Source organism: Pan paniscus, chromosome 6 (assembly GCF_029289425.2).
Source record: "Pan paniscus chromosome 6, NHGRI_mPanPan1-v2.0_pri, whole genome shotgun sequence".
NCBI lineage: Eukaryota > Metazoa > Chordata > Mammalia > Primates > Hominidae > Pan > Pan paniscus.
The window spans coordinates 8959784-8983104 of NC_073255.2; the positions used below are offsets into that span (position 1 = coordinate 8959784).

Genomic DNA, 23321 nt, shown 5'->3' on the forward strand with positions numbered 1-23321 from the left:
TTACTTCGCTAGTAACTTGAAAATTCAGTTCAGGCATCATCACAATTCAGAATGGGAACCGACAGCGGATGCTGGAAGTCACTGCCAAGACTTTGTTCATTCCAGGGCATCACTCTACAAAATGACTGGGCTGAAAAGCCTGTTAAAACTCTGCAAAAAATCCACGCAAGGGTGTAGGATCTCCAGCAGAACCTTCGGAAGCCTTGCCGGCGAGAGCGCATTTGGCTGGCCGAGTCCCTCTTGCACACCTGCTGGAAAGCTGGGCGGGAAGATATTCTAAGCTCGCTGTGAATTTCATTACGCCTCTCTGCAGCCAAAGCCACTCAAGGGTGTGGTGGTGTAATGGGCCTGCCACGCAGATGGGCTGCGAAATACACAGCCCATCTGTCTTTATCATGCTCATTTCCTCTTTTATTAAAATGTTAATGAATATAGTTTTTATTTATCATTCAGTGACATGTGCAGCATCCTTTTCTGGGAGACAAATCTGCAATCTGCCTAACCATGTGAGCCGACAGAGAACTTTCTCCCCTTACATACTGAACACAGGAATTAGGGACATTTTGGTTCCTTTTAAACCGCCGTATGCAGGTTGCACAAAAAAATCCCTTTGCTCGTTGATGGCGGCATGGGGGGAAGTTGCCTTTCTGGCTTGCAAGTTACTAGCCACATGGCCAGAGCCTCAGTTTCCACACCTGCTAAATGGGATAAGCTTTCCTTCTCCTAGAGCTGTCCTGCTAAGCAAATGAGATGTTCCCTGAGAAAGCCTTTGCATTCACCTCTTATTATTCAGACATGATAAGTCTGTGGGCTTGAATTCGTTTTCTTCATTCTTTCAGACTCTCCGTGGAAGGTGCATCTGTCAAACGTTGGCCCTGAGATGACAGGCGTCACCGTGAGTGGCCTGACTCCGGCTCGTACCTATCAATTCCGGGTGTGCGCGGTGAATGAAGTGGGCAGGGGCCAGTACAGCGCCGAGACAAGCAGGTGCGTGAATCCCGCCCCAGGTGGGGGTGTGGAACAGCTGGGGGCCTGAACGCCAAAGAGAAGCATCACATTATGTGGTGGAATTGATCACAGCAACCCGCTGGCTTCCCTCAGGGAGACTGGACAAACCGTGAGCAGAAAAGCCTGTCGCAAAGAGGGAAAGACAGGCCCACGCAGACTTAGCTGGGCCTTCCTTCATTGCTGTGAGGCAGGTTCCTTGGATTTTTCCTGTGGCGATCTGGCTGTGCCTACATAAATCGCTCCTGACAGCACAGCCCTCTGTGTACAGGAAATTAAGAGCTCACACGTTTTCCATGTCCTTTGTCCACCCCACTGCGGGGTGGACGCTGATGCCACAGTCTTAGCAAGTCAACGCCTAGCGTGCCGTTAAGGGAAGCTGTCTCTGCAGAGGCGTCGCATTCCTGAGCGGTCTTCATGCTCTCCCATCCCTGCGAGGGCCGCCTCTGAAAAATCTCATTCGGAGGTGACATGGGAAAATGGCTTCATCACATTTCAGCACACCTTCCCCAACCAACCTGAGCTTTCAGTGGGCTTGACTTGTAGAACAGCTGAGCTCTAAATGCCTTTCTTTTTTTTTCTTCAAAATATGGGAGTTTGATATGAGAAATATTGAAAGAGCCGGAGAAAACAGTTTGGGAGGAGTCTGAGACGGCAGGCCGACGAGCGGACGCGTTCAGGCTTGCAGTCTTTCTAAAGGGCTGAGGTGCTGGGATTATTCACACAGAACAAAGTCACCTCCACGCTTTCCTCGTTGCTTGGTTAACTGATTTTCTATTATGTTGATTTGTGGTAACTGTTTCTCATGTCCTTTCAGTTTCATTGGCTGTGTGTTTTGCTTTTCCTGAAACCCGATTTTTGTGAATAGTCAGGCTCAAGATTCAGCAAGATAGATGAAATGCAAATGGGCCCCCGCTGTTTCTGGTACTCATCTCTCTTGTTCCTACCCGTCTTTTATTTATAGGTTGATGCTACCTGAAGAACCACCCAGTGCTCCCCCGAAAAATATAGTGGCCAGTGGGCGGACTAATCAGTCCATTATGGTCCAGTGGCAGCCACCCCCAGAAACAGAGCACAATGGAGTGTTGCGTGGATACATCCTCAGGCAAGTGCCCTGTGATTGGCCATCTTTAGGCCGCCATTAGAGTTGAGCGTCGATTTCACAGAGGGTTGCAAACTCTAATGTCTGTAAGAGCCAAACAGGAACCAAAGGAGTCAGGCCAGGTGTGAGATGTTAGGGAGTGGTGGAGACTGTGGCAAACTGGAGTGCACAGGCCAACGTGGGCAGCCTTGCAGAGACATTCTGTGCATATCCGACCATAAATGACACACACAAAACTGGTGTCAGGGTAGCATTTTGGCAGGAGAATGGAGGGGGTATTAGGGGTTGGAAGCAAGGTATATTATTCAATGTGAAGCTTTTTTTTTTTTTTTTTTTTTTGATGGAGTTTTGCTCTTGTCGCCCAGGCTGGAGTAAGTGGCAGAATCTTGGCTCACTGCAACTTCCGCTGCCTGGGTTCAAGCAATTCTCCTGCCTCAGGCTCCCGAGTAGCTGGGATTACAGGCATGTGCCACCACACCTGGCTAATTTTTGTATTTTTGGTAGAGACAGGGTTTCACCATGGTGACCAAGCTGGTCTCAGACTCCTGACCTCAGGTGATCTGTCCTCCTCAGCCTCCCAATCCTCAGCTGGGATTACAGGCGTGAGCCACTGCACCTGGCCTCATTGTAGGTCTTTTGATTCCATTTAAGTTTTCAACCAAGGGCATGTGTTGTTCAATACAGCAATTTTAAATTAAGAATAATTAATTTCATGTAATTATTAGCCAGTTGTCACCATGCCGGTATGTTGCTTGCTATTTCCAGAAATCCAAAGATCTAGCTTTGTACCTGAAACCTCACAACTTTTAGATGTTGGAAATGAAATCAATATATTTGGAAACAAAGGGAAGGGCTAACACACACTTCTGCAGGCCAGATGTGGCCAGAAGGGTAGCCAGTGTGCTATCTTTGCTTTATAAAGGAGAGTTAGGCTTCTAGAATTATTGGGAACACTGTATCTGAACTTGTCTGTTTGAGAGAAGAAACCTCCTTTGCCAAAACTGCTAATTTTAAAATTGCACTGAACACGATCATTGCAGTAGCCTGTTGACACAAGTAAAAGCAAAAGTAAAGCAGAATTGCATAATAATTATTAAATCTCTTCTAATAGATTGCACCACTGTGGACATACTTGTTCATTTTACCAGTGATATTGGGACAAGAACAGTGGGTATCTGCTTATTCCCTTCCTGGGCTCGTTCCAAGTGTGTGATCAGTAAATAGCGGCTAACAAAGGTCTTCAGCAGACAGATGTAATTTCTTAGATAAATGTGAGAAATTGGGAAATGTTGCATCTTCAGCTTCATTATCCTTGTGTATGAAGGGCAACGCCTTCCCTGTGTATATGTGTATAGCCATCCATTCATCATTTAATATGTGTTTTTCTATGTGCCTGGACTATTTGCCTGTCAAAACCAATTTGCCGCTGTTTTCAAGTTTTTCCTCCAGCGTCGGGATTCTCTTCTAAATGTAAGCCAGACGGTGACCCACCTGAAGTGGTTTAAATGGGCCATCCCCAGGGGTACACAAGGAGCTCCAATCAATAGCAAGGCCCGTTTTGTCTCAAGGCTCCAACTGTCCTTCCTCATTTCAAAGAAGGGGGAAGAGGAGCTTGCAGTTCTGTCCCCTCGGGGTGGGGGCCGCAGGCTCTGGTTCCTGTTGATCCCCTGGGACATTGCCTGACCACCTCCGCTCCAGAAAACAGCCCCGTGTCCCCGCCGCCTGCGGCCAAGGGCTCCTGTGGCACTGCTGCTCTTGCCCCTGCCTTAGCCATTACCTCTCATTCTGCACCCATCCACTAATGAGAATAATTGGCTGCCCTCTGTACCCAGCAGCACAGGCCTGTCATCCCTCTGCCTCTGCCTTTCTTCAGCACGTGCAGGAAGAGTTTCCTTAGGCTGAAGCCGCAAGTAAGGACTTTAAAAGTCATCCCACAGAACCAGGCCCGGGGCACAGAGTTTAATAATGAAATCTCTCTGATGTTACGAGGCCACTTCGGGGACTGCACATTTCTCTATTTTGTGGGATTACTACTGTTAAAAGGATTTTCTGTGATGGGGTCAGTAGAGTTGGGTGCTGGAGATGAGGGCATCGTCTGTATTTGCAGGAGCTTAAATCCAGAAAGCTCCAAGATGAGGGTGCAGTACCCTAGGCCTGTGAATACCAAAGTTTTCAGAAATAAAAGAGCCATGCCAAAGTGAATTTGCTTAGAAACATTTCCACATAATCCTCCGGTCTGCACATCAGCTCTCTGTTTGCGAGTGTGTATCCTCCAGGGCATAGTCTCTGTGTCAGATCCGAGGCACAATGCAAGGAAAGCAAAGAGAAATAAATCACTTCCGTGGCTCCAGCCATAAGAAGTAGTTAGGACGCGTGTGCGGTAATAAAATATTTATAATAGGCAGGGTGTTTCTTCGAGAGGAGCATAGGGGTTATGTCCTTTAAAAACGTTCTCCTGTTTATTTCTGTATAAAAAAATCATCTTGTTCTGGCTGAGATGGTCTCCTGGGCAACATATCCTACCAGCAAGAGGAGGCTGCCCTGCACTTCCGTTATTGATTGTGACCTTCTTAGACATCCTGTGACTATCACAAAAGCACCCGGAGCCACTGGTCAGAATGGGCCAACGTGACTGTTCCGGAGGGGAGCGCAGGCTCTTTGGAAGATGTAGCCCCTGGTCAGAATGGGCCAACGTGACTGTTCCGGAGGGGCGCGCAGGCTCTTTGGAAGATGTAGCCACTGGTCAGAATGGGCCAACGTGACTGTTCCGGAGGGGAGCGCAGGCTCTTTGGAAGATGTAGCCCCTGGTCAGAATGGGCCAACGTGACTGTTCCGGAGGGGAGCGCAGGCTCTTTGGAAGATGTAGCCACTGGTCAGAATGGGCCAACGTGACTGTTCCGGAGGGGAGCGCAGGCTCTTTGGAAGATGTAGCCACTGGTCAGAATGGGCCAACGTGACTGTTCCGGAGGGGAGCGCAGGCTCTTTGGAAGATGTAGCCACTGGTCAGAATGGGCCAACGTGACTGTTCCGGAGGGGAGCGCAGGCTCTTTGGAAGATGTAGCCACTGGTCAGAATGGGCCAACGTGACTGTTCCGGAGGGGAGCGCAGGCTCTTTGGAAGATGTAGCCACTGGTCAGAATGGGCCAACGTGACTGTTGCGGAGGGGAGCGCAGGCTCTTTGCAAGATGTAGCCCCTGGTCAGAATGGGCCAACGTGACTGTTCCGGAGGGGAGCGCAGGCTCTTTGCAAGATGTAAATTCTGCAGTTTGTTTTTCACAGTGCTGTTAAGAGTGGCCCCAGAGAAGATGGGTGGCTCATGCAGGTGTAGTTCCTTATAACTCAGTTATGTCTACCATACTTCTCAGTAGAAGAGCAGTGTTTAAAAATCTATATATATTTAGGCAGTGCTTTACACCTTCACATCTCTTTTACATTTAGTGTCTCCTTTGACTCTTGCAACAAGAATGGAAATGCTACTGTCATTCCCACCTTAAAGAGGTGGAAACCAAGGCTCAGAGAAGTTTGGAATTTTCCCAACACCACCCAGCTTCTGAGTGGCCGTTGAGCAAAGTCTTCCGATGCTGGTTCCTCAGCTCTTCCCTGGAATGTGCATTGTGTAGCGTTGGGTCCACACGAGGAATCCTTCTCAAAGGGCATCCTCATTCCGTCATAGTGATTGCAGATGGTGCTTGGTGCCAGCATGCCCAGGCTACTCAGGTGCATGGTGTGGGCACAGAGCCAGTTTCTACCTTTTCCCAAATGGCTGTCTCAGTCCCATTTATTTTAAGCGTTCATCTTTTGTAGATGGTGAATGTAAGTGGAAATACCTGTCACACAGGTGAATCCATGCCAAGCCTTTCTCCCAGTGGCCCACTACCTTGAGGACCATCATGCTACGTCGGTGATCCGAACACTGCCTGGGAATTGCACGTGTACTTGGTTGGTGCAGATCGTTCAGTAAAGGAGTCAGAGATGGACACACTAGGAAGCCAAAACGTGGTTTGATAACTTGACTTTCATTTTTGCCCATCACGGAATAACGCTGTCCCTTCCCTGAGTCTCCCACCAGGCAAGCCCAGAGGCCACTTGTTCCTTTCAGGCAAGAGACAGAAGGAGACCTGGTACCTTCTTGCTACTCAAGGGCCGTCTGCTTATCATCATTTGTTTTCTATCAAACAGGCCCCACCAAGCGTACATGGTCGGCGGCAAGAGGGAACGAGAGAATGCTCTCGGAAACTCCTGATTTTTGTGAAGAACCTTGTGTGACCATTTCTCGATTTCCTCACTTCATTTTCAACCCCTCCTTCTCTTGGGAAAGTTGTTTTACATTTTAGGGCCTGAATTTCTGGGTTTCTTCTCTGCTTCGATGTCAGCAGCCTTACTGATGTTCCGGTCCACGCGTGTCTGTCTCAGCTCCTTCCCCTTCGTGCTCAGGTGCCCTGCCCGCGAGGGACCACACAGGTAATGGACATGGAATCTGCAGAGCCACAGAGCTTAGAGATCAGCGTCCTGGAGGAGCCTGAAGATTTCCACACGCCGTGAAAAGCCAGCGGATTTGCTGCCACTCAAGTGTGGGACTGTGAGGCAGGAGCCACTTCTGGGATAGAAATTAGAGGCTTTTGGAAGCTGCAGGATGACAGGGCAGTCACTCCTACTGGGCATGCCCCTGGCTTTACCCAGAGGGGCTGATCCAGGAAAGCTCAATAAATTACCTGAGTCAGTTCAGTGCATTAACTTCTATAGACTGAATCATGGAGAAACATATGCTAATCAAAATAATACAATGCAAATCTTCTCACAGTACACACAGCAATTTCCTAATTTATACACCCTAAGTCCTGAGTTGTGTGCATTATCTTTTTCATAAACACTACTTTAAATTTCCACCTTTAGTATGCTGAGAACATAGTACCCAAGCACTCACAGAGGTCTTCTACAAAGCAATTCGTCATAGTTAGTACTGGACTAGTATTTTAGAAATTTCAACACCTTTTCAAAGCCGCTGATTCTTGTTCTGGGATACACTTGGACAAACCTGCAATTCCTAAATGGAGCTCTGTCCCTGGACACCACAAGGCCGTGTGCTGCTTGCTTCTGGAAGTCTCCCCACGTTTCAGACTCACAAGAGGAAAGTGTTTCTCAAACTGATTTACAGCAACTCCCCGATGGAAATCATGTCTGGAATTTTTGGTTCTAAGTCACTGTAGTCCCTAGACGAGTTACATGTAAAAAGCTGTGATTTTTTCTTAACCATTATGTAGTTGAAATGTCAGTACCATTTTGCCTTGAGCTTATAATCACTGTGAGATTAGAACACACTTTTCAAAATCATCGAGTTGGGAAATAGTATTGTTTAGGGCTGACCTCTCAGCTCTGCTCTTGATTATTTACTTCCATTTCCCCCTAACCCTGCAGAATAACTGCGGGTAAACACCGTTCCTGGGTCCAGTTATTTCCTTATCGTGATGGCCTTCCTTCATGGCGCAGGTACCGCCTGGCTGGCCTTCCCGGAGAGTACCAGCAGCGGAACATCACCAGCCCGGAGGTGAACTACTGCCTGGTGACAGACCTGATCATCTGGACACAGTATGAGATACAGGTGGCGGCGTACAACGGGGCCGGCCTGGGCGTCTTCAGCAGGGCAGTGACCGAGTACACCTTGCAAGGAGGTAAGCTTGTCTCCAAAACCACGAGGTGGTGGGATCTTTGCCAGGGAATGGGATTTGCAAGGTTTGATTGGAGTATGTTAGAAAGAAAAACATAATTCGGTCCCCTAGGGAGCGTTCACAAGAAAATTCATCACGTATTTAATGGGATCTCTCCAGCTATTCCTCAATGAAAGCAGAACCATAGACAGGAGACAAATAATATTCCGACTGCTTTTTCAGTGACTAAGGAAGGTTCTGTACACGCCTTTTGACGGGTGCATCTAGTCTTGAAAAGTCTGTGGAACTGGATTTTTCTAACTGGAATGATTGTAGGTTTTCACAGGAAAGCTGGCTGTGGAGTTCTGTGTGATACTGTGAGTGTTTTTCAAAGAGCATGATGATTATTCACAGTTTTATTTTTAACGACCTAACGTGATTATTGGTAATCGAATTTGCAACGTGGTACTTTTTTTGGTTGCGCTTTTCAGTTATACAAGCAAACAATCTACTAGGTCAATAAAAACCGCCCCCGACCCCTGGAAAAATTGACCAGACCTAAACGTCATGAAGCCAGTGGTTCTTAAATATCCGTGGTGAGATCCAGGCGCGGCGTGGCAGGCTTTCCACAGCATCTGGTTCCTCTGCTGTTTTCTGAAAGATTCAGATCTCAGCCCCAGGAGGAGCGAGCATTGGGAGATCTCCTCCACATCTGCATTTCACTGTTACTGCTCTTAGCAGGAATAAACAGACTCTGTCCCAACACAGCCTCATTTGTCCTACAGCAGCCCAAATCCTTGCCCAGGGAAGTGATTTTTCTGCCGAGTGTAAAATCCTTTTTCACTCTGCGATTTATGCCCTCGCCCGATTCACAGGTGTGGTTTTATTTGCTTAGGCATTTTTATTGCTACCAGACCTTGACCTTTTTCAAATGATAAGGTTTCTGACTGCCCACTTCTCTCCCCAAATCATGCCTGAGACCTAATGTTCCTTGATATTACATGCTATTATTATCATCCCATATTGATTGGCTGTCTGTTGTCATCTGTAAGTCCATAAATCCTCCTTTATAAATTAAGTGCAGTCAGTTCTGCCTGCACAGCGACTAGCAGAAATATTTAAAATGCAGGACAGCCAGGAAGGACCTGTCCATCTGCAAGTAATTCTTGATTACTCATTTGAAAAGGAAAATGGCTGAAACCCTGGACAGTTAACGTTTGCTTTAATTAGTCTATTTAATAAAATAATAATAAACTTAGAAACACTTAAAAAGACTCATATTGCTATTAGTAATCCCTTATTACTATTAACTGTGACTGTTTCATTTTATTTCCGGTGCATTTGAGTTCTGCATGGGGCAGAGGGAAGTGGATCTCCACCTAATTGAGAAGGGCTTTGAGGCTTTGGACTCTGGCTTTTATTCAGTTGGTATTGGGGAACCATGAAAGACTTAAGATCTGTGAGTGACGTGAGCAAAATGCTGCACTGGGGCGGAATCTGTGCATGGGTGTGCAGGGAAGGTGGGAGGCGGGGAGCAGAGAATGGCAGCAGGGACTCCAGAGACAAAAAAAAATGAATTGATGAGTGTCCTCCAGCTGCGAAGGCTGGCAATGAGAAGAGATAGGGATGTAAGTTTAGGTGGGACGCCATTGTTTTCAAAACAGCTCTCATGGATTCCAGGGTTGTGCCTTCCAGCAACTCTGTAAACGAATGCAGTTTTCACCCCACAAGCACCTCCCAGTGCCTCCTGTACAACAGAGCTGGGTATAAAAACAGGAACAGGCCCAGTGCCTCCTGTACAGTGGGACTGGGTATAAAAACAGGAACAGAGCCCAGACCCTTCCTCAAAGTGGAGACAGTTTATAGGATAGAGCAGGGCAAGTTTCATTTTCAGACACCTGTTCATAGGAAGCTGAACATTAGCTAACTGGAATTTAGTTGGTCAGAAATCACACAGGCCACAAAGGCAGAACCAGCACTGACATCCAGGCTTCCAAGACAAGACTGCTGTTCTCTGAGTGACATCAGCTGCCTCTGACGTCAGTAGGACTTGAGATTTCAGAGGAGATTTGGCGAGGGCTGTGCTTAGGCTAGTGGGCTGGGGTGCCGGGTTCCCCCTAAGATAGTGGCAAAGTGGGTGGGGTCCCGCCTCCATGTCCAAGTAGTCTTCTGGATGGGGAAATTACTAAATTATGTGTTGCTCTGGGAATGAACTTTTTCCCATATGTGATGAGAACCTGACTTCGATTGGTCCAAATCTGGTTCATCATCTATACTTAAAAAAAAAAAAAAATGCTCTCCATGAGTGAACGTTTGTGGATAATGCTGCACATGCAGTTTCCCATCTGTAGCTCGGCTTTTGTGGCAGCACCATCCTTCCCTCACTTGGGTGTTTGACATTGGGGGTTGGTATACAGAGCCCCTCATGGGTCTCGGAGGGCCCAGCAGACGCAGTCATAATTCCTGTCTTCGTGTCTTCTTCATGTCTTCCGCCTCGGCACTCCCGGGAGCACCCTCATACAGATGTGGATGGCCCTCCCTTGTTCCCTTTTAAGCCTGGTGTGGAAACACAGGTGGCCCCGTTCTCCCTTTGAGGGACTCAGCCCTCCGTCTCTGGATGTCTCGGACTCCCGTGTGCTCAGTGGGATGGTAAATGCCTCTGGGGAATCTCCCTGGAGCTTGCTGGGATTGGGCAGGTGATGTCATGCTTTTCTTCCAGACCCTGACTCCAACCCTAAACCTATTCCTGGGCCACGAGGATGAACATCTCAGGCTTGTGACAGTCTCGGAGACGCCAGGCACCACCCACCTGACCCTTCTTTGTTCGAGGGACATGCTTGAGTCCCAGGATAAATTGGGGGGTGATAACAGTTACTGACCAGAGCGTTAGGACACTATCCCTTGGACGTGGCTGGGGTCAGGCATGTGGCAGGCAGCAGGAAGGGTGGTCCATGGCCTGGGGGACATGGCTGGCTTGGCTGGCTGCACAGCCTTGATGCCTCAGTGTAGTCAAATGCACTTATCCCTCTGTGCTATTCAAGGACCTCCCAGCCAGCCACGCTGCCGCTGAACAGAATGAAGCGAGCGTATGAATTCTGTCCTGAATCCACGTTCCCCTCTGTGACAGTACATTGCTAGGAGATGACATCAGACCACCAGTCTAGAAAGAGCTGGGGAGGTGAAGGGAAGACGGGTGCAATGCTTGCCTGGCTCTGGAGGGGAAGACGCAATGAATGGGACAGAAAGGGATCTGCCTAGAAGGTGGCACATGAGGAAGCAGAGTGACAAGAGGGACTGTGAATGCATCAGGGGGACAGTGGTGGGGGCGCAGTGAGCGTGACGTTTCACACACACGTGTATATTCACACATCTTTCTGGATATGTGACCCCCAGAAAGAGCCCTTCCCGGGAGTCCATCCAGGCCTCACTCCGTATTTACTACTAATGTGCCTTCAAGAAGCACCTGTGCCCGTTCTGAGCCTGCAGTTTTCATTTGTGAAACTGTGGCATTTACACCTGTCCTGACTCAAAGGGCACTGTGAAGAGGAGATGAGATACTACGTGTGAAAAGGCTTTGAAAACAAGGAGACATCACACACATGCCAGCAGTGTGGCTTTGTCTGTATTCGTTTTTCCACTGTGATGAAGAGTGTCTACTAGGGTATTTGAATGCTTCCATAGGGGCCATTACACTGGAAGAGATCTGGGGGTCATCTCCCTACTGACAGTATCATCAAACAGAGACACTCAAGAATTGATGTGAGCACCTGCGGTGTGTGCAGAGTTGTGGGACGGGCCCTGACCCCGAGGGTAGGGAAGATATCTGGTGTGTCATCATCCTTGGGGACCTGCAGTCTGGCCCTGGAGGTGAGACTGACATTCATGAAATAAGAGCAGGAAGTAGAAAAGAAATCAGCCTCACTCATGCACGGTCACCCCTCATCTATCCGCAGATCGGGGTACTGGGCGTGCTTTGAAGAGTCCTCAGTCAGCACCCAGAGGAACGGGCTATGGACACGAGGGTTGTGATCCACGTGGCGGGGACACCTCAGAGTTTGCAGCTATCTGTGTTGCTTAGGAATAGTGTCTGGCTGCTAGAAACAGACCCACAGTGACAGGAGCTTAAACAAGATAGAGCTGTGTTTTTACTTTTCTCACATCAGAGGGTTGGGCAGTGGGTGGGGCAGTCATAGCGGCAGCTCTGAGGTCATCAGAGATTCAGGGTTCTTTGTCTTCTTGGCTGCCACTTTAGCACGTGCCTCAGGTCACAAGCCTGCTGCTGCAGTGCCAGCCATTGCATCCCCACTCTAGAAGGCAGCAAGGAGGAAGGCTCAGGGTTGTGCCTCGGGAACAAGTATGCCCACCTTTAAGGAACTTTCTTAGAAGTTCCATTTGCTGCTGAATCTGCTTACAATTCCTGGAATTCTCTCCGTGTGGCAGAGGCTGGCAACGTGGCCTTCCAGCTGGACACATATCTGTCCCTTGTTAAGGAAGGAAGGGGAAGCTCACAGCTTCTGCCTCACTTTCTAAGTGAGATGAAATCTCCTGACAATGGGCTCCTGGCTTGCCTCACACAGAGTGAAAACTGCAAAAGCACAGGTCCTCCAGGCCACGACTTCCCACCCATCCCCTGAGGGCTCCTCAGCGTCAGGCCCTCAGCTCCGTGGGGCTGTTTGGGCATTAAGTGCTAAATGCTTATTTGCTGCTGGGAGCCCCACTTAGGGGCTTGAAGTACCCCCCAGCTATTAGCACTGATTGTCAAGGCAGCCTAGGGGCCTGAGTAGGTCCTTGAAGCTGAAAAGGGAGTAATTAAAATGCCTGTAAACTGAAAGGGAAAGCATAACTCATAAAATTAATTATTTGTCGGCATAATTTGGGAAATTATTGAAATGTCTACAAACAGAATTCGACAGCATGTCAGAGAGCATGCAGAAGGCAGGAAATGCCCAGCCAGGAGAAGAAGGAAGCCCTAGGCCAGCCAGCCTCATTTCTCCTCCTCCCTTCAGTGAGTGGCAGCTTGAGGTATCCGGGGAAATGAGATGTAATTCATCTTGACTTTAATAAGGCCCTTGGATTGAGCTCCTCCTGAGAAAGTATCCGAATGCCCGGGAAAGATGGTGCAGTGTGCACTACCATTAGGCGGGTATGGAACTTGCTAGGCTGCCGTCTCAAAGAGAACTCAGCAGTGACACAGCATATGCCTGGGCTGAGGGAGGGAAGGGCATGCAGGCTGCCCTGGTTGGCACCAGCAGCAGGCATGGAGCAATGGAGAAGCTGTCTGCTGCAGGGGGAGGTAGCAGCTCATTCTTCTAGAGCATAGATTTTTGGTCTCAAATGTGTTTCCTTCCAGGCAACTCCTTAAGGAAGATCAGCAGTATGTAGAGAGCACAGTGCGATGTTGACCCCACCACTCACTGGCCACACGCCTCGTTTTTCTTTTCTTTCTTTCTTTTTTTTTTTTTTTTTTTTGAGACAGAGTCTTGCTCTGTCTCCCAGGCTGGAGTGCAGTGGGGCGATCTCGGCTCACTGCAAGCTCCACCTCCTGGGTTCACGCCATTCTCCTGCCTCAGCCTCCCAAGTAGCTGGGACCACAGGCGCCCGCCAACACGCCCCGCTAATTTTTTTTGTATTTTATTAGAGACGGGGTTTCGCCGTGTCACCCAGGATGGTCTCGATCTCCTGACCTCGTGATCCGCCCGCCTCGGCCTCCCAAAGTACTGGGATTACAGGTGTGAGCCACCACGCCCGGCCCTTGTTTTTCTTTTCAATCCCGTTTATGGCTGAGATATATTTACAATGCATGGTTTGTCCACTCCAGTTCTTCGCAAGCTCTCGGCATGGGCTAGCACCTTGGACACATGGGGATTACTTAATATAAACTTTCTAACTTTCCTGACTTTTCTTATCCCCCTTCATCCACCATCCCCCATTATCTTGTCGGCCAATCCCATTTAATAGATTTTATTAACGGTGACTCCATGACCTTTTCAGCTCAAGGCATTTTAAAATGGGACATATTAACTTACAAATTGAGCAGCAAAGCTCTAATACAGTTTCAGCCAAGTGAACTTTCTGAGGGGTGAAAGGAAAGGTTGGTGCTCTCACAGAAGCTGTGGCCTGAAACTCCAACAGACTCAGTTCTGCATGTCAAATTTCCATGATGATTACCCACGATGAAATGGAAAATAACTGAAATTTACTCGAGAATTTTAAATTTAAATAACCGAAATGGACTCAGAAATCAATACGCTTTTGGTGTCGAGTGGAAAAAATTCTGCAGCGTGTAAGTTGTGTATAACCGAGTGCCCAGTATAATTAGAATCATTTTTCTTACTGCCAGTGTTTACTTCAGCAACTTTCTAATAATGTAGCTTGGGAGGGAGATTACTATAGTCATTTGAAGCAATCAGTAGTTCATATCGATGCTGACTCGCTGTTTGGCTCACAAATTCAGTTTTTGTTAGAAATTGTTCAAATAATGATGAAAGACACAGGAAGAAAGAATGTGGCTGTGAAGTTTTCAGGTGAACCTGAGTGTGGAACACTAGACACTGCCAGGATATAAAATGTAATCGATTACAGTTTTGTCCTAAAACAAGCCTGTATGGATTAGCAAACTCCTTCTATACATTTTTTGAATTCATCCATTAAGACGCAGATGTTGGTTTTTCTAGAAGGGGTCCAGAGACAAATTATGCTATAAATCATCATTCTGAGCATACCAAGATTTTCCTTTTTTTCTGGTTTTATTTCTTTATCATTTTTCTTCTTGTAACAGGTATATTTGTGCTGTAATGATTTATTGTGGTTTCAGAACATTACCTTATAATGAAAGAGAAATATTTCATATTTTAAAAGAAATGGAAAAAACATTTGGTTATCCACATTTCTAAAACATTAGTAAAAGCTCCTAAATGTTCACTTGGGCTTTGAAAGGTTTTCTAAAGTAAGGATTATAAATGAGCACTCTGTTTGCAAGCCCCATTCTTATCTCCTCTTGGGAAATTCTCAGTGTGGCATTAAATGACATTGCACAAAAGATTTGTTTCTCAAGCCCTACAACTTTCTAGACCTCAGGCTGTACCTGCAGAATAGGATAATGTTCCAGATTCTCCCAGCGTTGCCTAAAACACTAAGTAAAAACTGAACAAAATAGATATGGAATATTCCATTAGGGGTGGCCTTCCTTTGGTCTTTTAGAACCTACAGGAAGACAAAGGACAGGAAGCTCACGCTTTAGGGGAAGCCACTGTGTACCAGCCTTCACCATGCTGTGCCACGTCCTTACATTCACTGTCTTACTCCATTCATCCCTGGGGGTCACATAAGATAAGCATCATATCCCTATTGGACAGAGGCAAAGATGGAATCTCAGCGAGGTAACTCACTTTCCCAAGGTGATATAGCTGGACAATGCTGAGAAATGCCAGAGCCGAAACTTAAGTCTGCTGGGCTCCCAAGCCCAGGCTATCATCTGCCATCACTACAGTTTATGTTTTTTGTTTTTGTTTTTGTTTTTCATTCTGTGTATATCAGCCCTGGTGAAAAATGACTTCCAGATTCCCACAGCCGCATGTATGTGGAATAGAAAAGACATGGGCGCGCTTCTCACTCTGCCGCCGTGGAGGGTGAGTTTGCAGTGGTTTCTGGGCACTTTGGACTGCAGTGCACAATGAGAACTCTATTTTGCATTCACACACACACACACACACACACACACACACACACACACACACACAAACAGAGCATCCATGGAACAATAGTGACTCTCCCAGTGTATGTGTACTTTGGTATTTTCTGTTCTATGCCATTCTGTTTCATTCTTTAAAACAATGCTGCTATGACCACGGAGTTGATTTCCCTATCCACGAGTGTATTCGTGACCTACAGTTTGAAAAATCCTGAATTCCAGCAATACAGCAACACCGTTTGGCTGACTGATTCTTGCCTCCCTTTCAGAAAAAGCTTCCGCCGAACAGAGGATTCATCAGGGTCTCGGCTATGAAGCCTGTCTTATCCCTCCAACTGTAAAGACAGACAGGGGTCTGAGTGAGGGCGTGAGCAGGGCCGCCAGCCGAGGCACATAGCGGAGGACTGGGGTGGAGCAGGGCAGGTAGGGTTTAGCATCTGTATCGGTGCAGATCACCTCTGTGCACACAGAGAAGGGGTTCCTGGGACTTACCCTTCACCTGCCACTAGAGGACATGTGGAAAAATAAACCAATCTAAGTTACTGTGAGCATCACCTTATTCTGTGATTCGCAGGCCTGTCTTTCCTGCTAGCCTAGGAATCCTGTGAGGGCAGGGGCTGTGTCTGACTTGTCTTTTTCATATCTGTATCCCCATATCCAAGCACAATGCCTGACCTATAAGTAAACGAAGCATAAAATAGATGTCTGATTGAAAACACAGGGCTTATTGTTCCTGTTTCAACACCCAGTGCTGCACCAGTTTAATCTCCATCTTCAGCACCACAGTCTGCCTTCTGCCCTGACTCTTGCTGTCTCGAAGTCTCGGAAGAAAGCAGTCCTGAGCCCTATCACATGTGGGTTAGGCCTTCCTGTCTTTCTGCCTTGTGATGTCCAACAGCAACCCTTCCTGGGTGCCGCCCACACTGAGCCTGGCTTTGCTCAGGAGCCTAAATGCAGAATCTTTCCTCCTCCCCCTCCCCTGCTGGACATGCTGAATCCGGGACTGCAGCCCAGAAGGCGCATGGGGAAATTAGGTCCACGAACGCATGCCCAGCGTTGGGGAGGTATGCCGCTCAGCACCCTGGACACGCCGGGCCGCAGCGCTGGTCTTCAAGGCCTCAGTCCCCATGCTGTATGGAAAGGCCCCTTGCCCCACGGCTGGAGAGGAGAGCTGGTCGTGGGAAGAGCGGAAGAGAAACCACAAACATGCAGTTTTCAGAAGTGGAGAATGCATCGACAGGTGCATAGGAAGCGGGGGTCGGGAGAGGAAGAGGAGGAGACACCAAGTCGGCAAGGAGCCCAAGTGAGTGGCCAGAGCTTCCACCCTCGGCGGCCTTGGGCCTGTGTTTTAGAAGCTCAGCATTTGGCATGGGCGAAGATATATTTTAGGAATGAAACTGGTATTTTGTGAATAGAAATAACATCTTGTTCCTAACTGACTTCAGAGTCAGAGGACTGGGTTCACGAGGGCCCGGTGTGCAGACAGCCTGCCAGGGCCTGCGGGCTCTCCCCACGTGCTGTGCCCCCACCCCGGCCTAAACACTGGCCCCAAATGCTTCTCTTCAATGCCTGGCAAATAAAGATTTGGAAAAAAAATAAGTTCAGAAAGGAACACACAAAACTTTTTAAGTGTTATTTTCTTCTGAAGGCCATCAGAAAAGATACTTGAGCTTATTTGTCAAAGGTTTGTTAACCTAATAATGCGGTAGAAATGTTTAATGCAGTGAGAACCTTCAGGTCTATCAAAACTGCAAGCACCATAACAACGCGAGAACTCAGCCGTGGCCCATAACAATCTGGAATTAACGATAACACCCGGCACACAAATGGCAATATGTACACCCACCCAGCGGTGTGCGGCCGGTGACTCTACCAGGTAACGAACTCACCGCTCCCTGGTTTCAAAGGCGTATACATTTAATTCTATGCGGTAACCTGGAGAAATGGACACCTGTGAATCCCTGCTGTGTTCTGGATAGATGCATCAGTCCCTTATAGTTTAAACCATGTACATTTGGGATCATGAAAAACGGCGTGTGCCGTTGTGCAGGACGTGAAGATTTGTGCTTCTTGCATCGTGGGGTAGAAGCAGCTCCCCCACTGGCTGCTCAGCTCCCAGCTCCTGGCTTGCTAGAGGAGATCGGAGCCAGCAGGTGGTCCCTGAATAGTCCAGTGAAGGCTGCCCAGCACCCAGGAGAACTGATACTGCACCTGAGGGTCATGGACGATGAAATTTCACTGTGTAGAGAAACTGAGATTTCACGGTTTATGTGTAACAGGGAAGGTGGTGTTGCTTTAGTAAATAGAACTGGGCGTGTTAGAATATTGGACAGTGCACTCTAATTTCCTCCTGTGCCAAATCCAGCTGATTTTACAGCATTCTCAGTGGGCTCCTTAGCATGTGTAGGTGGGGTTTGCACAGTCCCGTAGGGATACTAAGTAGGATGTAGAAATTGCTCATTCCTTACCGCAGAGGCCTGGATATTCACATCCACCTGGCCCAGGAGGGCCTATGAATTGCTTTCCCAGCACCTCCTAATATCAGTTTATTAATTTTATTTGACATGTTGCAAATCTCCAAAACATCCTAGAGCTCCATGCTCAGCATGAGTTTCCTCGGATTAACCATCATTTTCTACTATTTCTCCGTTTACGTAGATGGAAGAGAAGATGAATAGTAATAATCTTTACTCAGGGGTGTTGCAAATAAGCTTTATATTAATTTCATCACATTATTTGACTTAAATATCAAAAATAAAAATGTGTGTCTCTCTCTTCAGCAGCAGGGAAAATGCCTGCTGGACGTAGTCACAGACTCTGTGGGCTTTAACCGGCAGCACACGGTCCTGGTAGAGGAGAGGAGAAGGGGGAGAAGGGGCTTGTGGGAACGAGAGTAGGGGCTTTCTATCAACCAATTAATTAGGATCTAGATAGAATAAAAGCAACAAGCAGGGGAAGAATGGAGGAGGGGAGGGAGAGAGGGAAGAAAGAAAGGAGCAGAGAGGAAGGTAGGCAATTAGGTAAGAAGGGAGGGGAAGGAAGGGAGGAGAAAATAAGTAGAAAAGCAAATTGACAGTGGTGGTTCTCAGAGATGGTCTATGGACCCACAGAATCAACATCTCCTAGGAACTTGTTAGAAATACAAATTCTCGGGCCTTACTCCAGACCCACTGAATCAGAAACTCTTACCATATGTGTTTCGACATGCCCTCCAGGTGACTCTAACGCCCACTCTTCTTTAGGAACCTTCTTTAGGCATTGATAGGTAGAAGAATGTAATACCAAGGACTAATAACCATGAGCCCCACCAGCTGTCATAGCAGAGGGCTTGTACCCACGGAGGATCAGTCCAGGCTCCTGGAGAGAAACAATAAGCAACAGTCCCCGTGAACCACAGCATGTGACATGTGACATCACCACGTGTGCAGGCAAATCTCTCAGAAGAAACCTCAACTGTGTCTCAAGAAACTCTGGTGGTTGGGTGGGAGGCTGGAGTCTCCTTAAAATAAAGGTCATGGCTTTGGGAAAAAGGTGGATATGGGTGATGACACATTGTCTACATAAGAAGACTGAGCTGTTGGGACCAAGGTGAACCAGTGAAAACACACGTTTGGAAGAGGCTAGAATTTCATAACACTTTATGTCCCACATTTCCACCTCCAGCCCTTTGGAGGACAGGCTGGGAAGGTCTCATTGGCCACACTGACTTCCAGTCAAGTATCCCTTTTCTTCTGGTTTTGATCGGCTCCCTGTCAAGATGAATGAGATTTTTGTTAAACACGGGATTTTGTTGTGACTTGGGATGGGGTTCATCTCAAAAAGGAGAGGAAGAGCCCATTCAGCGGAAAACCCATTGGAAGATGAGGAGTGGAGAGGAAATACTTGGACGGAGCTCTGCAACACTTGATGGGGACAGGACTCCAGGTTCATGTAAAAGGAAGACGCCAAGAGAAGCACAACCCTGTAATTCCTGTAATTCCCAGGAAGCCATCACCAGGGGTCATGTCGGGTCTGCTCAAAGTGCGGCACATTCTACCAACCCCGTTTGCTTTTCCGAGGGGGGTGGGGGTCACTGAATTGATAGACCTAAATACCATATTCATCCTATAGCTTGATTTTCTTTCTTTTATTCTTTCTTTTTTTTTTTTTTTTTTTTTTCTGAAGAAGTCTCACTCTGTCATCCAGGCTGGAGTGCAGTGGCACAATCTCAGCTCACTGCATCGTCCACTTCTTGGGTAAAGCAATTCTTGTGCCTCAGCCTCCTGAGTAGCTGGGATTACGGGCACGTGCCACCACACCTGGCTAATTTTTGTATTTTTAGTGGAGACAGGATTTCACCATGTTGGGCAGCCTGGTCTTGAACTTTTGACCTCAAGTAATCTGCCCACCTGGGCCTCCCAAAGTGCTGAGATTACAGGTGTTAGCCACTATGCCTTGCTGATTTTCTTTCATTCACTCATTCATTCATTCATTCATTCAGTAAGCAATTTGTAGATAAGATGAGAAATATGGATTGGGTAATAGGTCATTAGATGGACTCCCACTCACATCACCCAAGCAGGGTGGGGATTGAGCTATGCCCAAAGAGTGTGATCTACTTGATCAGCCACCACTTGGAGGGTGACCTCAACAAACTCTAGCATGCTGGGCTTCTCCTGGGCAGTACCGTCTGTGACTTGGAGCAAATGGAGATGGCATCCCTGTCAAATATGCAGGTGTCACAGCTAAGGGGGTAATTCATCGATTCTGCCCCAGAATCAGAAATCAAAAATAAATTGCTTTGTTAGATTGGTGGTTGGAATCAACACACTGAAATGTAGAAAGGATAAGCCAACATGCTGCACTTGGATACAACAACCACTAACGTGGCAGCAGGATGGGGAGACGTGACTTGTCACCAGTTATAACACTTGGGGTTTACACCCAGAGAGAGCTGTGACCGTAACTTAAACTCTCTGTGGATGACAGGTTTCCAGATCGAGGTAAATGGCAGCACCATACAACCCTGTAGTGGCTAGATGCGCGTCAAGCATCGACTCCGGGTGCCTGGCCACCAGGGGAAGCAGGAAAACTCAGGCCCCTCCGAGGAGCAGAGCCAGAGGGGCAGTGCTCCATCTGTCTCATCGTGTGAGCCACACAGAGAGAACCAAGGCATTTGTTCCTCCTATCATAGTCAAGTCCAGTTGGATATCTTTGTGACATTCAAATAGTGTGACAGCTATATATGTGTATGAAAACAGCTTACGCAGAAGACAGAGGGGAACCAATGGGCAGAAGTTGCTCAAAGAAAGATTTCAGTTCAGCATAAGGGAAATCCTCCTTATGATGTACACCCTGCACGAGTCGACGTAAGGAGCAGGAAGGTTGGGTCGTAAGGAGCAGGAAGGTTGGGTCCAAGAAGTTTTGCTGGCGGCATTTGACAGGTCGCAGGCTTGGGTGAGGTGACAGGACTCCTGCCCAGCAAGTTGGCACATGCCATGACCTAGGAGGGCCCCTGGGGCACCTTCTCCTCCAGTCTGCATAACTCTATCTGGACATCATCAACGGGCTTTTCATACGCGCCTTGGTGCTATGAAGCTTCACAGAAGAAGCGTTCGGCACCAACACTCAGGTGATTTTAATTTCATATAACAAAACCATGATGCTGAATGGAGCGTATGTATTCCAGCTTGCGTCCATGCCTTGGCATGTTCCCAGGTTGCACTAGCCTTCCCGCTGTGTTTCATCTGGCAATTCTCACTTATATTTAAAGCTTTGGCCCAGGAACTGTCTCCTCCGTAGGGCCTCCTTTAAAGAATTCCATGCTGACCTGCACTGTAGCACTATTACACAGAAGTGTAAATGGCTGCTTCCCCTACTACACTATGAGCTCCATTAAGGCAGAGACATCAAACTTAGATTTGTTACATAAACACAAAGGAAGGACCAGGTTTCATAACAGTAGGCCCTCATACATACACATTCACATACATGCGCAAACAGAGACAAGTATACATATACATGTATACATACACATCTGCATCTATATATACACATGCATACACATGCATGTGGACACGTATATATACATGGACACAGATGAGTCTATATACACATATTTAAGTATACATAGATATGTTCTTGTACATGTATATATACACGTACATCTGTACATCCTCACACATACACATATGCATGCAGTTATCAGATAAAATCGGCTTTTGTGTAATTGACAATCTAAAGCCAAAATAATTATTTCAGCAAATTATAATATTTATAAATTGAACTTGTATATTTTGCCATATTATTAGTCTGTAATCTTTTATCACAGAATTTTTAGGGAGGAAAGGAAAAGTTTACTAGCCAATGGTAATGTTACTCATAACAGATAATCAATAGATTGTATCCAGAGAAAGAGAGGACTAAGGTTCTATGTAAACATCTGAATTATGTGTGTATAAACATTAGAGCAAAAGTACAAAAACCTTCCCGATTACTAAAACATATCAAAAAAGAGAGAAGATAAAACAGACCAAATAAAGACACACACACTTACATATGTCAAGAAGTGTACATGTAATTATATGTATGTAGAGAAATATATGTAGATATAGCAACTATCTACATATAAATATATGTAGATATAGCAAATATATGTAGATATATGAGAGAACTGAAGTGAAATTTATTGATTATATCAATAAATATACTGGACTTAATTAGCTTTATAAAAATAAATACATTTCCCCAGCACTTTGGGAGGCCGAGGTGGGCGGATCACCTGAGGTCAAGAGTTCTAGATCAGCCTGGCCAACATGGTGAAACTCTGTCTCTACTGAAAATACAAAAATTAGCCGGGCATGGTGGTGCATGCCTATAATCCCAGCTACTCAGGAGGCTGAGTCAGGAGAATCGCTTGAACCTGAGAGGCGGAGGTTGCAGTGAGTTGAGATAGCGCCACTGCACTCCAGCCTGGGTAACAGAGTGAGACTCTGCCTCAAAAAAAAAAAAAAGTATATAGATAGATAGATCGATTGATTGATCATGTCCTAGGCCACAGAAAACCCAAACAGGTCCAAAGAATGCAGAGAAATGCACCAGATAAGAAAGTTGCAGATTAGTTTTATCTTAAGAGTGTTGATGGGAAAAGCTAAAATGGTAAAAATTATCAAAATCCAACAGTACATTTAAAACAGTAGATCATATTCAAGTGGGATTTATTCCAAGAATGCAGTTTTGATATTTGCCAATATTCAATGCCCATCTGGAGTACAAGCATATGATAAAATAGAAATGTATTGACATTTATTTGATACGGTAAACTGCATGTACCTCAAGCTCTCAAATCTGCATTCCCCATCTACTTGACTGGGAAACCCTACAGGCATTCCTGCTGAAGGCAGAAGCGTAAGGTAGTCCACAGTCTCCTCTGCTCTTTAATATTGAAATCGACACATTTGCCACAGCCGTAGACACGAGAAAGCAAGGCAAGGTATAAATCCCCAAAGGGAAGTGATTAAACTATCTTTATTTGCAGATAATAATATTTGATATCTGGAAACTACTATGAACAATAAAGAATTTAGCAAACTAGCAAGCTATAAAATCAGCATGTAAAAACAAACCGACTTCATATGCACAAGCAAAACACAGCTTGAAGTTGTAGTCAGAGAGAAGATCCCATTTACAATAACAGAATAACATTAGAAAAGAAAGCTGGGGATAAACTTAAGAAATAGCAAACACATACGAAGAAAAGTACAAATGCTGCTGGAAATTACTAGAGAAGGTGTAAACAAACGGACCATGTTTTTGAACAGGAAGACTCAACATCACAGGGAAATTAGTGCTCCTTGTGTGAATTTAGAATTGTCACATGATCCCCAATAAAATAATATCA

At 46.6% G+C, this 23321-nt stretch overlaps 1 protein-coding gene across 4 annotated transcripts in view; it reads left to right on the plus strand.

Moving 5' to 3' along the window:
• SDK1 (sidekick cell adhesion molecule 1) overlaps window positions 1–23321 on the plus strand; it is a 963741-nt gene that overhangs the window by 705199 nt on the left and 235221 nt on the right. For all 4 annotated transcript variants that reach the window (XM_034963556.4, XM_063605603.1, XM_063605604.1 and 1 more), the window contains 3 exons: window positions 840–987; window positions 1970–2110; window positions 7595–7776. In XM_034963556.4, coding sequence (XP_034819447.2) covers window positions 840–987; window positions 1970–2110; window positions 7595–7776 — 471 coding nt within the window. The remainder of the gene's footprint in view (window positions 1–839; window positions 988–1969; window positions 2111–7594; window positions 7777–23321) is intronic.